The sequence below is a fragment of the Strix aluco genome, chromosome 16 (genome assembly GCF_031877795.1).
Source record: "Strix aluco isolate bStrAlu1 chromosome 16, bStrAlu1.hap1, whole genome shotgun sequence".
Classification (NCBI taxonomy): Eukaryota; Metazoa; Chordata; class Aves; order Strigiformes; family Strigidae; genus Strix; species Strix aluco.
In genome coordinates this window covers 10668475-10679546 of record NC_133946.1, presented here as the reverse complement: position 1 = coordinate 10679546, position 11072 = coordinate 10668475, and the positions used below count along the sequence as shown (strand labels likewise).

At 69.2% G+C, this 11072-nt stretch overlaps 1 protein-coding gene across 4 annotated transcripts; it reads right to left on the bottom strand.

Moving 5' to 3' along the window:
- Nucleotides 1-179: 179 nt before the first annotated feature.
- CARNS1 (carnosine synthase 1) lies at nt 180-10676 on the bottom strand. 4 transcript variants are annotated; one of them, XM_074842003.1, is made up of 11 exons: nt 10600-10676; nt 9646-9700; nt 8912-8930; nt 7998-8229; nt 7294-7383; nt 6423-6910; nt 5911-6091; nt 5046-5131; nt 4436-4667; nt 4058-4329; nt 180-3843 (listed from the first exon to the last, which is right to left on the bottom strand). In XM_074842003.1, the coding sequence occupies exons 3-11, from the start codon at nt 8912-8914 to the stop codon at nt 2617-2619; spliced, it is 2811 nt and encodes a 936-aa protein (XP_074698104.1). In that variant the 5' UTR covers nt 8915-8930; nt 9646-9700; nt 10600-10676; the 3' UTR covers nt 180-2616. The 4 variants fall into 4 exon arrangements, with proteins under 4 accessions (XP_074698104.1, XP_074698106.1, XP_074698107.1 ...); XM_074842005.1 differs by having other exon boundaries at nt 9646-9730; nt 10600-10632; XM_074842006.1 differs by having other exon boundaries at nt 9646-9665; nt 10600-10631.
- Nucleotides 10677-11072: the final 396 nt, after the last annotated feature.

Below are 11072 nucleotides of genomic sequence, written 5' to 3'. Positions count from 1 at the left end.
CGGTAGCCACGCCCCCTAGCCACGCCCCCTCCGCGCGTCACCGGGGGACTCCGGCATCCCCGCCGCGGGGCACGCCGGGAGATGTAGTCCCGTGCGGAGGGGGACACACACACACACACACACACACACACGCGTGGGGTCCCCTGGGGGGCGCACAGGGACAACGACAGAGCCATGGCGGCCGCTCACAGCCTTTACTGGGCACCCCCGCGCTGGGGTGGGGGGGGGGGCTGCCCCGCCCCCTTTACGTCGCTGTGACCTCATCGGCGCCGCCGTGACGACAGCGGAGGGAGGAGGAGCGTCCCTGGAAAGAGACCGAGACACCCCCCACACACCCCCAAAACCCCCGCGGCCGCGCTCGCGGCCCACGCGGGCCCGTAGGACACCAGTGGGCGCTGGAGGGCGCGGGGGTTCTTGTAGGGCCGCAGGGACGGCGGCGGCTGCCTGTGGTTGGAGGGTCGCTGGTGTCACTGGAGCGTCTGCGGCACTCGGGGGCTGTGTTGCTATAGGGCCACTGGTGCTATTGTGGGGTCTGGGGCACTCTGGGGGCTGGGTGTTATTGTAGGGTCGCTGGTGTTATTGTGGGGTCTGGGGCGCTATAGGGGCTGTGTTGCTATAGGGTCGCTGGGGTTATTGTGGGGTCTGGGGCACTATAGGGGCTGGGTGTTACTGTAGGGTCGCTGGTCGTGTTGTAGGGTCTGAGGCCCTATAGGTGCTGGGTGTTATTGTAAGGTTGCTGGTGTTATTGTAGGATCTGGGCCACTCTAGGGGCTGGGTGTTATTGTAGGGTCGCTGGTGTTATTGCAGGGTCACTAGTGTTGTTGTAGGGTCTTGAGCCCTATAGGGGCTGGGTGTTATTGTAGGATCTGGGGGCCTATAGGGGCTGGGTGTTATTGTAGGGTCACTGGTGTTATTGTAGGGTCACTAGTGGTGTTGTAGGGTCTGGGGCCCTATAGAGGCTGGGTGTTATTGTAGCATCTGGGGCACTATAGGGGCTGGGTGTTATTGTAGGGTTGCTGGTGTCGGGTCTGGGGCACTATAAGGACTGTGTTGCTATAGGATCACTGGGGTTATTGTGGGGTCTGGGGCACTCTAGGGGCTGGGTGTTATTGTAGAGTCACTGGTGTTATTGTAGGGTCTCGGGCCCTATAGGTGCTGGGTGTTATAGTAGGGTCGGGGGCGCTTTAGGGGCTGTCTCTCACTATAGGGCTCGGTGCCATCCCGGGGCTCGGGGCCTCTGGGGGGGCAGCGCTGCCCTCTGCTCGCGGGGACACACAGCCCAGGGGGGTTCCAGGGCCAGCGGAGGTCACATGTCGTTGTGTGGTCCCCAGGGTGTTCAAGGCAGGGTGCTGACCCGGGGGTGTCCCCCCACTGCCATGGGACTCCCCACGCCGCCCTGTTCTGGGGCGGGACCCCCTGCACCCTGTCCTGGGCGTTCTATAGGGTCCCTGGGGCTGGGTTGTTATTGTAGGGTCTCCCTGTGCAGGTCTGTTATTGTAGGGTTTTCCCGCACAGGTCTGTTATTGTAGGGTTTCCCCACGTCGGTTTGTTATCGTGGGGTCTCCCCTTCAAGGTGTGTTATTGTAGGGTCTCCCCACCTAAGTTTGTTACTGGGGGGTCTCCCTCATGCAGCTTTGTTCTTGCAGGGTCCCCCTGTGCTGCTTTGTTATTGTAGGGTCTCCCCGTGCTGGTTTGTTCTTGTAGGGTCTCCCCGTGCTGGTTTGTTATTGTAGGGTCTCCCCATGTTGGTTTTTAGGGTCTCCCTGTGCTGGTTTGTTCTTGTAGGGTCTCCCCGTGCTGGTTTGTTATTGTAGGGTCTCCCCATGTTGGTTTTTAGGGTCTCCCTGTGCTGGTTTGTTCTTGTAGGGTCTCCCCGTGCTGGTTTTTAGGGTCTCCCGTGCTGGTTTGTTATTGTAGGGTCTCCCGTGCTGGTTTTTAGGGTCTCCCTGTGCTGGTTTGATCTTGTAGGGTCTCCCCATGCCGGCGGGTGCCAGCACACCCCAGGCTGTACCCACTACTCTGCTGGGGTGGCCTGGGTGCCTCCGGGGGGGCTGCCCTCGTCCCCCATTAACAAAAGTATGTTAAGGGGGGACCCTGTCTGCCCCCTGCCCTGGGGAGGGCTGGGGGTCAGTGTCCCCCTGCATGTTCCCTGGCACTGGAGGGGCACTGGCCACCCCCCACCCCCACCCCAGCTGTGGGGACGGGGGACACTGGGGGCAGGGCTTGGGGGTGCCAGAAGTTGGGGTGCCAGGGCAGGGGGGGTGGGGTGTCAGGGTTATGAGGGGTGCCAGAGGAGTGAGGGGATGGGCTGTCAGGGGAATGGGGGGATGCCAGGGGATGGGGTGCCAGGATGGGGGGGGATGCCAGGGGTTGGGGTGTCAGGGCTGGGGGGATGCTGGAAATTGGGGGGATGCCAGGGGATGGGGTGCCAGGGCAGGGGACTGGGGTCCAGGGGAGCAGGGGGATGCCATGGAACAGGGTGTCGGGGGGATGCCGGGGGTGCTGCCAGGGAGCAGGGCGGCAGGGCTGCGGGAGGGGTGCCAGCAGGGCAGCGGGTCAGTTCCCGTCCCCCCCACTTTTTGCAGCCCCCCCGCCTGCCCCGCTGCTTGCCCGGGGCTATTTAAAGTGGGAGAGGAAATGCTCGACAGGGTAACGGGGCGAGTCGATGCCCAGCGCCTGGCAGAGCCCCAGCAGGCGCAGGCAGGCCTCTGCCCGCGTCGCCCCGCCGCAGGCCACGCTCAGGCAGGGCTCCTCGTACTCGCCGGCCCCCGCCGTCTCCTCGAAGAGACGGTTGAGGCGGACGAGGCCACGACTTTGCAGCTCCCGCAGAGTCGCCAGCCCCCCGCCGCCCCCCAGGACCGGCCCGTGCTCCGAGTCCAGGCACATCACGCCGGCAAGGTGGGCACGGGGCACGGGGCGAGCGGGCAGCACTGGTGGTAGCCCCAGGGCCACTAGTACGGCGGCCAGCAGCAGGTCGGGGCCGTAGACCTCCCGGATCCAGTCGCGTAGGTAGAAACCCCCCATGCGGGGGTTGATCTCTAGTAGCCGTGGGCCACCCGGCCCTAATTTCAGCTCCACGTTGAAGACGCCATCCAGTAGCCCGCAGGCCAGGCAGCACTGCAGGGCTGCCCGCACTAGCTGCGCCTGCCGGTCGGCGGGCAGGCAGGAGGGCAGGCAGGCAGCCGTCTCCAGGAAGGCGGGCAAGCGCGTGGGGCCGTTATCGGACACCCAAGCACCCAAAAGTCTCCCCTCGAAGACCACCAAATCGACGTCGTGCTCCGTGCCCGGCACGTACTCCATCAGCAACATGGCGTTGCCCCAACCCAACCCGATGCCCGGGTGATCGGCGTCATCCCGCAGGTCCCGCCAGAGCCGGGCGGCGTGAGCGTGGCACTGCCCGGCGCTTTCCACCAGCCGCACGCCCACGCCGCCCGCCCCGAACTCCAGTTTGGCCACGGCAGGGAAGGGTACGGCCCCCGCCGCCCGTTCCACGTCCCCGTGGCTCTGCAACCGGCGGCAGGGCACGGCGAAAGCGGCGGGCGGCGGGCGGCCCTGCCGGCACCGTTGCAAGTGTTGGTGGGTCCGGCTCTTCTGCTTGGCCACGCGGACGGCGGCGGGCGGGCTGCCGCGTAAACCCAGGCGCTGGCACACCAGTGCCGCCAGTACCACGCAGTCGTCCCAGTAAGAGAGACAAGCGTGGGGCCGCAGCCCCCGGGCGCGTACCAGTTCCACCACCCGCTCCGCGTGCTCCTCGTCCCGCCGGTGCTCCCGGCTGTCGTAGGGTAGGAAGGTTTCCACCAGCTCTGCCGCAAAGTGCTCCGGGTCCGACTCGACCAGGTGGATCTGTGTCCCCAGAGAGGTGTCACCGTAGTGGCGGGGGGGGGCACCCACTCGTGGCATGGCACCTGTGCCACCCTCCTCATCCCCCGCCACCGACTGGAACAGCAGAGAAACCACCCGAGGCGTGGGCACAGCTACGGTGTGACTGCCGTGTGTGGGGTGGCACCCAGCGTTCACTCTGAAGCCTACTGATAGCAGTGCCCACCAGCCCCCTCACCCTCAGGCCGTAGCCGCGTGCCGCCTCCCAAACGAAGCTCTTGCTGACGCCTCCGGCCCCGATGAGCAGGATGTCCTTGCCCTCGACCAGGTGACACTGCGCCCGGTGCAGCAGGATCTCGGCCAGTAGCCGTGGCAAGTCACCGGGGGGTTCCCCCATGGCGCGCCCCATGCCCTCGGCTAGCAGGCAGGTCTCCAGGCACCGCTGGCTGTTGGTGGACAGGGCCACCAACTCCAGGGCATCATCCACGCACGCCAGCAAGAAGTCCACTCCTGGGGACACAGGGACACTGCGCTCAGCACCCCGTGTTCCCACCGCGGGGTGGCCCCCGGGGGACTGGGCGTGTGTCGTGTGTCCCCCCCCACCCCACGTGCTCACCCAGGAAGTCGGTGCGGGCGCGGGCACCGCCGCGCTGCTGGGGGCTCAGCTCGGCCTCGGCGGCCAGGAGGGCGGCCATGGTGGCCTCGGCGGCCTCCTGTAGCCGCGTGGCCAGGGCCTGCCGCTGGCCGGGGGCCACCACCCCCCACTGCTGCAGGCTGGAGTCCAGGCCCTGGGGCAGCGCTGCCCCATGCCGCACCGGCGCCTCCGCACGCCCCACGCCGCAGGCCACCTGTGGGGACACGCCGACACGGGCATGGGGACACCAGCTGCCACCCCAGTGCCTGGCGACATGTAGGGCCAACAGGGTATGGGGGACATGGGTGGCCACCATAGCCTGGGGACATGCAGGGCTACCAGGGCATGGGGATGTGGATGGCCACCGTAGTTTGGGGGCACGTAGGGCCACCAGGGTGTGGGGACATGGGTGGCCACCACAGCCTGGGGACACACAGGGCTACCATGGTGTGGGGACACGGATGGCCACTAGGGCTTGGGGACAGGGACGGCCACCCCATAGCCTGGTGGGACACGCAGGGCCCCATGCCCCCCCGGGTGGGCATCCCCAGGCGAAGGGGCAGAGCTTGGGGCGGGGCGGGGGGGTCCGTACCTGGCAGAGCTGGGGCCGGTCCCCCCAGGACCTGCAGACGAGGGTGCAGATGCGCAGGGCCACGGGCAGCCGTGGGGCTGGGCTGCCTGGGGGGCGAGGGACAGGGCAGGCACGGGACGGGGGGCCCTGCCCGACCCCCCCGCCCAGCCTCCCCTCGGTTTCTGGGACCCCCTGTGACACCGCGGTGGCCCCAGCCAACCCCAACCCCAGGGGACTGCGAGGTCCAGCGTGGCCACTGCCACCCCCAGCCCCATGGGGCTGTAGGGGGTCAAAGGTGGTCACCCCCCACACACAACCCTGCCCTGCCCCAGGGGACCACGGGGGGTCCAGGGTGGCCACGTTCCCTCCATACACCCCTCAGGAGACTGGGGGGGTCCAAGGGGAAACTTGCCCCCCACCCCAGGGGACCATGGGGGTCCGGGCTGGCCACCTTCCCTCCATACACCCCCCAGGGGCTTGTGGGGTCCAGGGTGACCTTCCTCTCACTCCAGGGGACCACGGGGGGTCCAGGGTGGCCACCTTTCCCCCCACCCCTACCCCAGGGGACTGGGGGGGTCCAAGGGGAAACTTCCCCCCCACTCAGGGGACTATGGGGGCCCAGGGTGGCCACCTTTTCCCCACCCCCCCCCCAAGGGACTGTGGGGGTCCAGGGTGACATTCCCCCCCACCCCAGGGGAGTACGGGGGGGTCCAAGGTGGCCACCTTCATACCCAGAAGCCCAGGAGTTTGGGTGCCCCCATGGTCACCCACTCATCCATCCCAGGGGACAGGCCCAGCCGCAGGGACTCAGGGGGGCTGGGGCAGGGGGGGGTCCCTCCTTCCCTCCCATCCCAGGGTGGTGGGCACCCGAGGGCGGGGGCCTTACGTGGGGGGGGCGCGGGCAGGCGGGCGGTGGGCACCAGGGCCTCCAGCAGGACGCTGTCCTCCTCCCGCAGCCCGCGGAGCCGGGCACCCACCGCCCGTGCCACCGCCGCCCCCTCCTCCTTCCCGTGGGTGCTGCGGGCGCCCGTCCCACGCCACCGCCACCCCGCCGGCCGCACCACCACCTGCGCACAGACACCCCCCCACCGTGTCACCCCACACCGCTTACACGTGACACCGTGTCACCCCAACAGCTGCCCCACCGCCTGGGTGCAGGTGTCACCCCCGTGTCACTGGTGACACCCCACTGACCCACAAGTGCCCCTGAACGCCCTGATGTGCCCTACGGGTACCCCCCCAGCCTTATCCCCCCCACTGTGCCCCATAGGTGCCCCTGCACACCCCGCTGTGCCCCACGGCTGCCCCCCACCCTTCTGCCCCCCACTGTGCCACACAGGTGCCCCTGCACACCCCGCCATGCCCCACGGGTGCCCCCCCATGCCCCCCCATGCCCACCTGGCTGTAGGGCTCCATGGCGGTGCCCCCCAGGAAGGCGCCCACCTCCTCCTGCACCAGCTTCTCCTGGTTCTGGGGGTCCTCCAGCCGCACCAGCCTCACCCCGGGGGCCACCGACTCCGTGGGCAGGTCCCCCCGTGGTCCCAGGACAAAGGCCAGGGTGGGGGGCACGGGCAAGCCGGCGCGGGCCGTCAGCACCCAACGGGTGACCAGCGGGTCCTCGAGCCGGCGAACGAGCGGGACCGAGCCCCCCGTGGGGCAGTCAAGGTCACGGGCCAGCTCGCCCACCCAGCCACCCTCGGGGCCCCCCGTCGTAAAGGTGCCTGTCACGTAGTTGGCCCGGCGGGGGGGCACGAAGGTTTCCAGGGCGCTGTGGCCCCCTGCCTCGAAGGAGACCCCCCGGGAGAGCAGCAGGGACCAGGCGCCCGGGGATGTCTCCGAGGGCACCCGGCTGGCCCAGGTGGGTGACAGGCACAGCACCATGGCACCTGTGGGTGAGCAGGGGCACGGGCAGCAGCTGTCCCCGTCCCCCTGCCCTGACACCCCCTGGGGGGGCAGTAAAGGGGGCACCCACCCAGGGAGGGAGCATGGGGGGAGTGATGCCGCCCCAGCACCCTGGGGTGGCATTTGCTGCCGACACTGGTGTGTACTGGGGTTAATGGGGCTGCAGATGTGGGGTACGGGGTGGAGGGGGGGGGGATGTCACCCTCAGCCCCTGCCTCAGTTTCCCTCCCAGTCCCGGTCACACAGGCACAGTGGGTGTGGGGAACACCTTGGCCCAGGGTTGGAGCAGCCAGGTGGGATGTGGGGAGCACTCAGGGTGGGTTCACAGGTGTCTTGTACGGGGTGGGGTCAAGGCGACAGTACCCACCTGGGCAGCGGGTGCCACCCTCCAGCAGGACGGGCAGGAAGGCGGTGGGGGAGCCCAGGATGCAGACAGTCATGTCCAGCAGGCCAACTCCTGCCAGCAAGGCAAGAGTTAACAGCCCCAGGACGGGGACCCCCTTGCCAGCCTGTCCCTGGCACTCCAGCCCGGCTGTGAGTCCCCAGCCACCCCTGTGTCCCCAGTCTGGCACTGTGTCCCTATCCCCACCCCAGTCCTTGCCAACCCCGTGTCCCCAGCCTGGCACCATGCCATTGTCACCCAGTCCTGCCACCCCCATGTCCCCAGCCTGGCACCGTGTCATCTCCACACCAGTTCCTGCCACCCCCATGTCCCCAGCCTGGCACTGTACCGTCCCCACCCTTGTCCCTGCCACCCCCATGTCCCCAGCCTGGCACCATGCCATTGTCACTCAGTCCTGCCACCCCCCTGTCCCCAGTCTGGCACCCTGTCATCTCCATGCCAGTCCCTGCCACCCCCATGTCCCCAGCCTGGCACCATGACATTGTCACCCCAGTCCTGCCACCCCCATGTCCCCAGCCTGGCACCGTGTCCCCATCCCCACCCTTGTCCCTGCCACCCCCATGTCCCCAGCCTGGTGCTGTGCCATCGCCACCCCAGTCTCTGCCCCCCCTGCTGCCAGCACCCCGAGCCCGGTGTCCCCCACCCCAGCCTGGCACCGTGCCCCCCACCCGTGCGGGGATCTGCGGAGCGGTCCAGCGTGTGGGGCAGCCCCTCCTGGCGCAGGGCGCTCTGGAGCAGCTCGTAGGCATGGGTGGCACAGTCGGGGTCCCCACTGTCCTCGGGCACTTCGCCATCCGGGGCCTCGTCCTCCAGCCAGCCCGGGCACAGCGCCTCCGGCCCTGCCCACGCCTGCTCCTGCGGGCTCGGTGCTGGCTCCGCGCTCGTCTGGTCCACTGAGAGCTGTGGGGAGCAGAGACGGGGCTGGCATGGGGCTGGCATAGGGCTAAGGGGTTGGCATGGGGCTGGCACAGGGCTGGCATGGGGCTAATGGGTTGGCATGGGGCTGACACGGGGCTGGCACAGGGCTGGCATGGGGCTGGCATAGGGCTAAGGGGCTGGCATGGGGCTAAGGGCTGGTACAGGGCTGGCATGGGGTGGCATAGGGCTAACGGTTTGGCATGGGGCTGACATGGGGCTGACATGGGGCTAATGTTTGGCGTGGGGCTAATGGGCTGGCATGGGGCTGGTACAGGGCTGGCATGGGGTGGCATGGGGCTAATGGTTTGGCATGGGGCAGCCGTGGGGGTAAGGCGCTGGCACGGGGCAGAGGGGCACAGGGCGCCGCTGCCCACGCACGGGTGGGGGTATTGGGGTTCTGGGGGGGCTGCGGGTGCCGGGCACAGAGCCACCACCCCGGGGATGGCGGGGCAGTGCCAGCCGCCGGGGCTGCCAGCTCCTGGACAAAGCGTCCCCTTGTCCCCGCGGGGTCACGCGGCGGGTGGGCACAACGCGCCACGCCGCCCGCTTCCCCGCCACAAGTGCCCGGCACTGCCGGGGCTCACCGGGACCATGCCCCACCGGGGTGGGGCACCCACCTCTGCGCGGCCCCCCCCCACTCCCCCCACCCCGGGGGGCCACTCACCATCCTGGTGACCGAGGGGCTGCAAGAGACGGATGGGCAGAGTCAGCTGGGCCCCTCGGGGACCTGCCCCCCTCCCCAAGCCCTCCCCCCTGCAGCACCCACCAGGGCCAGGCACCCATCCTGGGGTACCCCACGGTGCCACCCCCAGTGCCACCAGGTTGTCCCCTCGGTGCCAGCCCCGGTGACCCCAGCAGCTCCGGCTCAGCCTGCCGAGCAGGGATTAACGTAATCCTAGGCTAGCTCAGCAAGGCCGGGGGCAACCCCTGCCTCGGGGTGCCAAGGTGCCCTGGGGGTGCAGACCCAAGCATTCAGGGCCACCCCCCCACCCTGCCGTGGGGTGCCCCAGCTCCCAGCAGGGTGCCTGGCAGAGCTGGGCACGGAGGGAAACTGAGGCACGGTGCCTGCTTGCAGCCACCCACCCAGGCTCCCCCAGGCCAGCTCCTACAGCCCCATGGAGGTGGGGCAGGGAGGGAGGGGACCCCAGGGGCCATGGGGTGGGTGTCCCCATGGGGTGACAGGGTTAGGGACCACATGGCTTGGTCCCCTGCCCTGCTGGTGAGCACCTGCCAGCACGAGGAACCCCCCAAAACCCAGCCACAGGGGTCCCTGCAGGTCCACGTGTCCCCCCGCCACCAGCCTGGGGACCACCTTGTGCCCCCTCTGTCCCCATCTGGGGGATGGCCCTGGGGTCCCCAAGCTGGGACAGCTGCATCCCCCGCGCCTGCACCAGGTACCTTGGGGTGGGAGCCGTGGCCTGCGAGTGCCCAGGGGATGAGGGCTCGGGGACGCCTGGCACAGGGGACGCCGCTCAGCTCTGGCCTTTAAAAACACACCCCCCCCTTCTCCGTGCCACCCCGGGGTGCCCGGCCCCCGGCCCCGTGCCCCGGATTAGGCGGCGGGCACGGCGGGCGGCACAGAGCCCCATTGTCCCCTCCAGAGCCAGTGGGGAGGGGGGGACACGGGGGGGGTACACGGGCACCTCGCGCCAGGCGCTGGCACCCTCACCCTGAGCTGGGCTTGCACCCCTGGCTTTGGCCTTGTCCCCTGTCCCCAGGGACGCCATGGAGACACGCTGCCGCAGCGTGGGGAGGTGTCTCAGTGTGCCAGGGTGTCCCTGTCCCCAAACTGGCCAGGCTGGGCACAGCCCCCCCCTTTCCTTGTCCCCCTCTCCCCAGCATGGCGGAGCTGCCAGGACGCACGTCCCCCGGCTTAGCTCCAGCTGCCCACGGCGTCACTGTCACCGTCACCGGCAGGCAGAGAGCCACCACCACGGCCACCATGCCACCCAGCCCTGCACACCCTGTCACCCACACCCAGCTACACCCGGCACAGCCGCCGCCTGTCCACACACCCCAACATACACCCCACAGTCCCCAGTCCCGCACCCTGTGGACACACACACACACACACACACGGGGACACAGGCAGAGGTGCACACCTGCACGTACACGGCACACGGGCGTGCACACACACACGCAGACACGCGCAGACACACACAGACACGCGTGTACACACCCCACACCCCCACCCGGGTCCCGCTGCTCCCGCGCCACCCTACCCCCCAGCACCAGCACCCCCCGGGGCGTGCACACGCACCACCCCCCCCCCCCAAAAAAAAAAAAGTGCCCCCACGGCCACGCACATCCCCCCCGCGTGGACCCCACGCTCCCACTCGCGTCAGCACTCACCGGCGGTAGCGGTCGGTCTGTCCGGGGCTGTTCCCGCTCCGGTCCCGGTGGTGGCGGTGGCGTCTCCTGCCCGGGCGGGGCGGCCCCGGGGAGGGTCGGGGCGGGGCCGGGGGGGGACCGGAGGGACCGGGGAGGAGAAGGGGAGGGGGGAGGTGGGTACGGAGGCTCCGGGGGGGAGCGGGGGGGTGCCGGGACAAGGGGGCAGAGGGGAGCCAGAGAGGGTGGGGGGGAGCCGGGGTGTCACCGCGGGGGACTAGGGGAGGGGGGACGGGGAGGGGGGACGGGGACAGCCCGGCGGGGTCACCCCGGGCCGGCTGTAAAGCTGACACCGCGGAGCAGAAATGTCAGGGCTGGGGCCAGGCGGCTGCCACCACCCCCCCCCCCCCGCCCGGGGAGCTATTCGCGACCGCATGGCACGGCACAAGCATGGCACGGCACGGCACGGCACACAGGGAATGTCACCAAATGGCACG

Coding starts and splice junctions, on each gene's coding strand:
- CARNS1 (XM_074842003.1), bottom strand. Junction 6,092..6,422: donor CCATGGAGCCCTACAGCCAG/GTGGGCATGGGG, acceptor GTCTGTGCGCAG/GTGGTGGTGCGGCCGGCGGG. Junction 3,844..4,057: donor CACGCGGCTACGGCCTGAGG/GTGAGGGGGCTG, acceptor CTGGGGACACAG/ATCCACCTGGTCGAGTCGGA.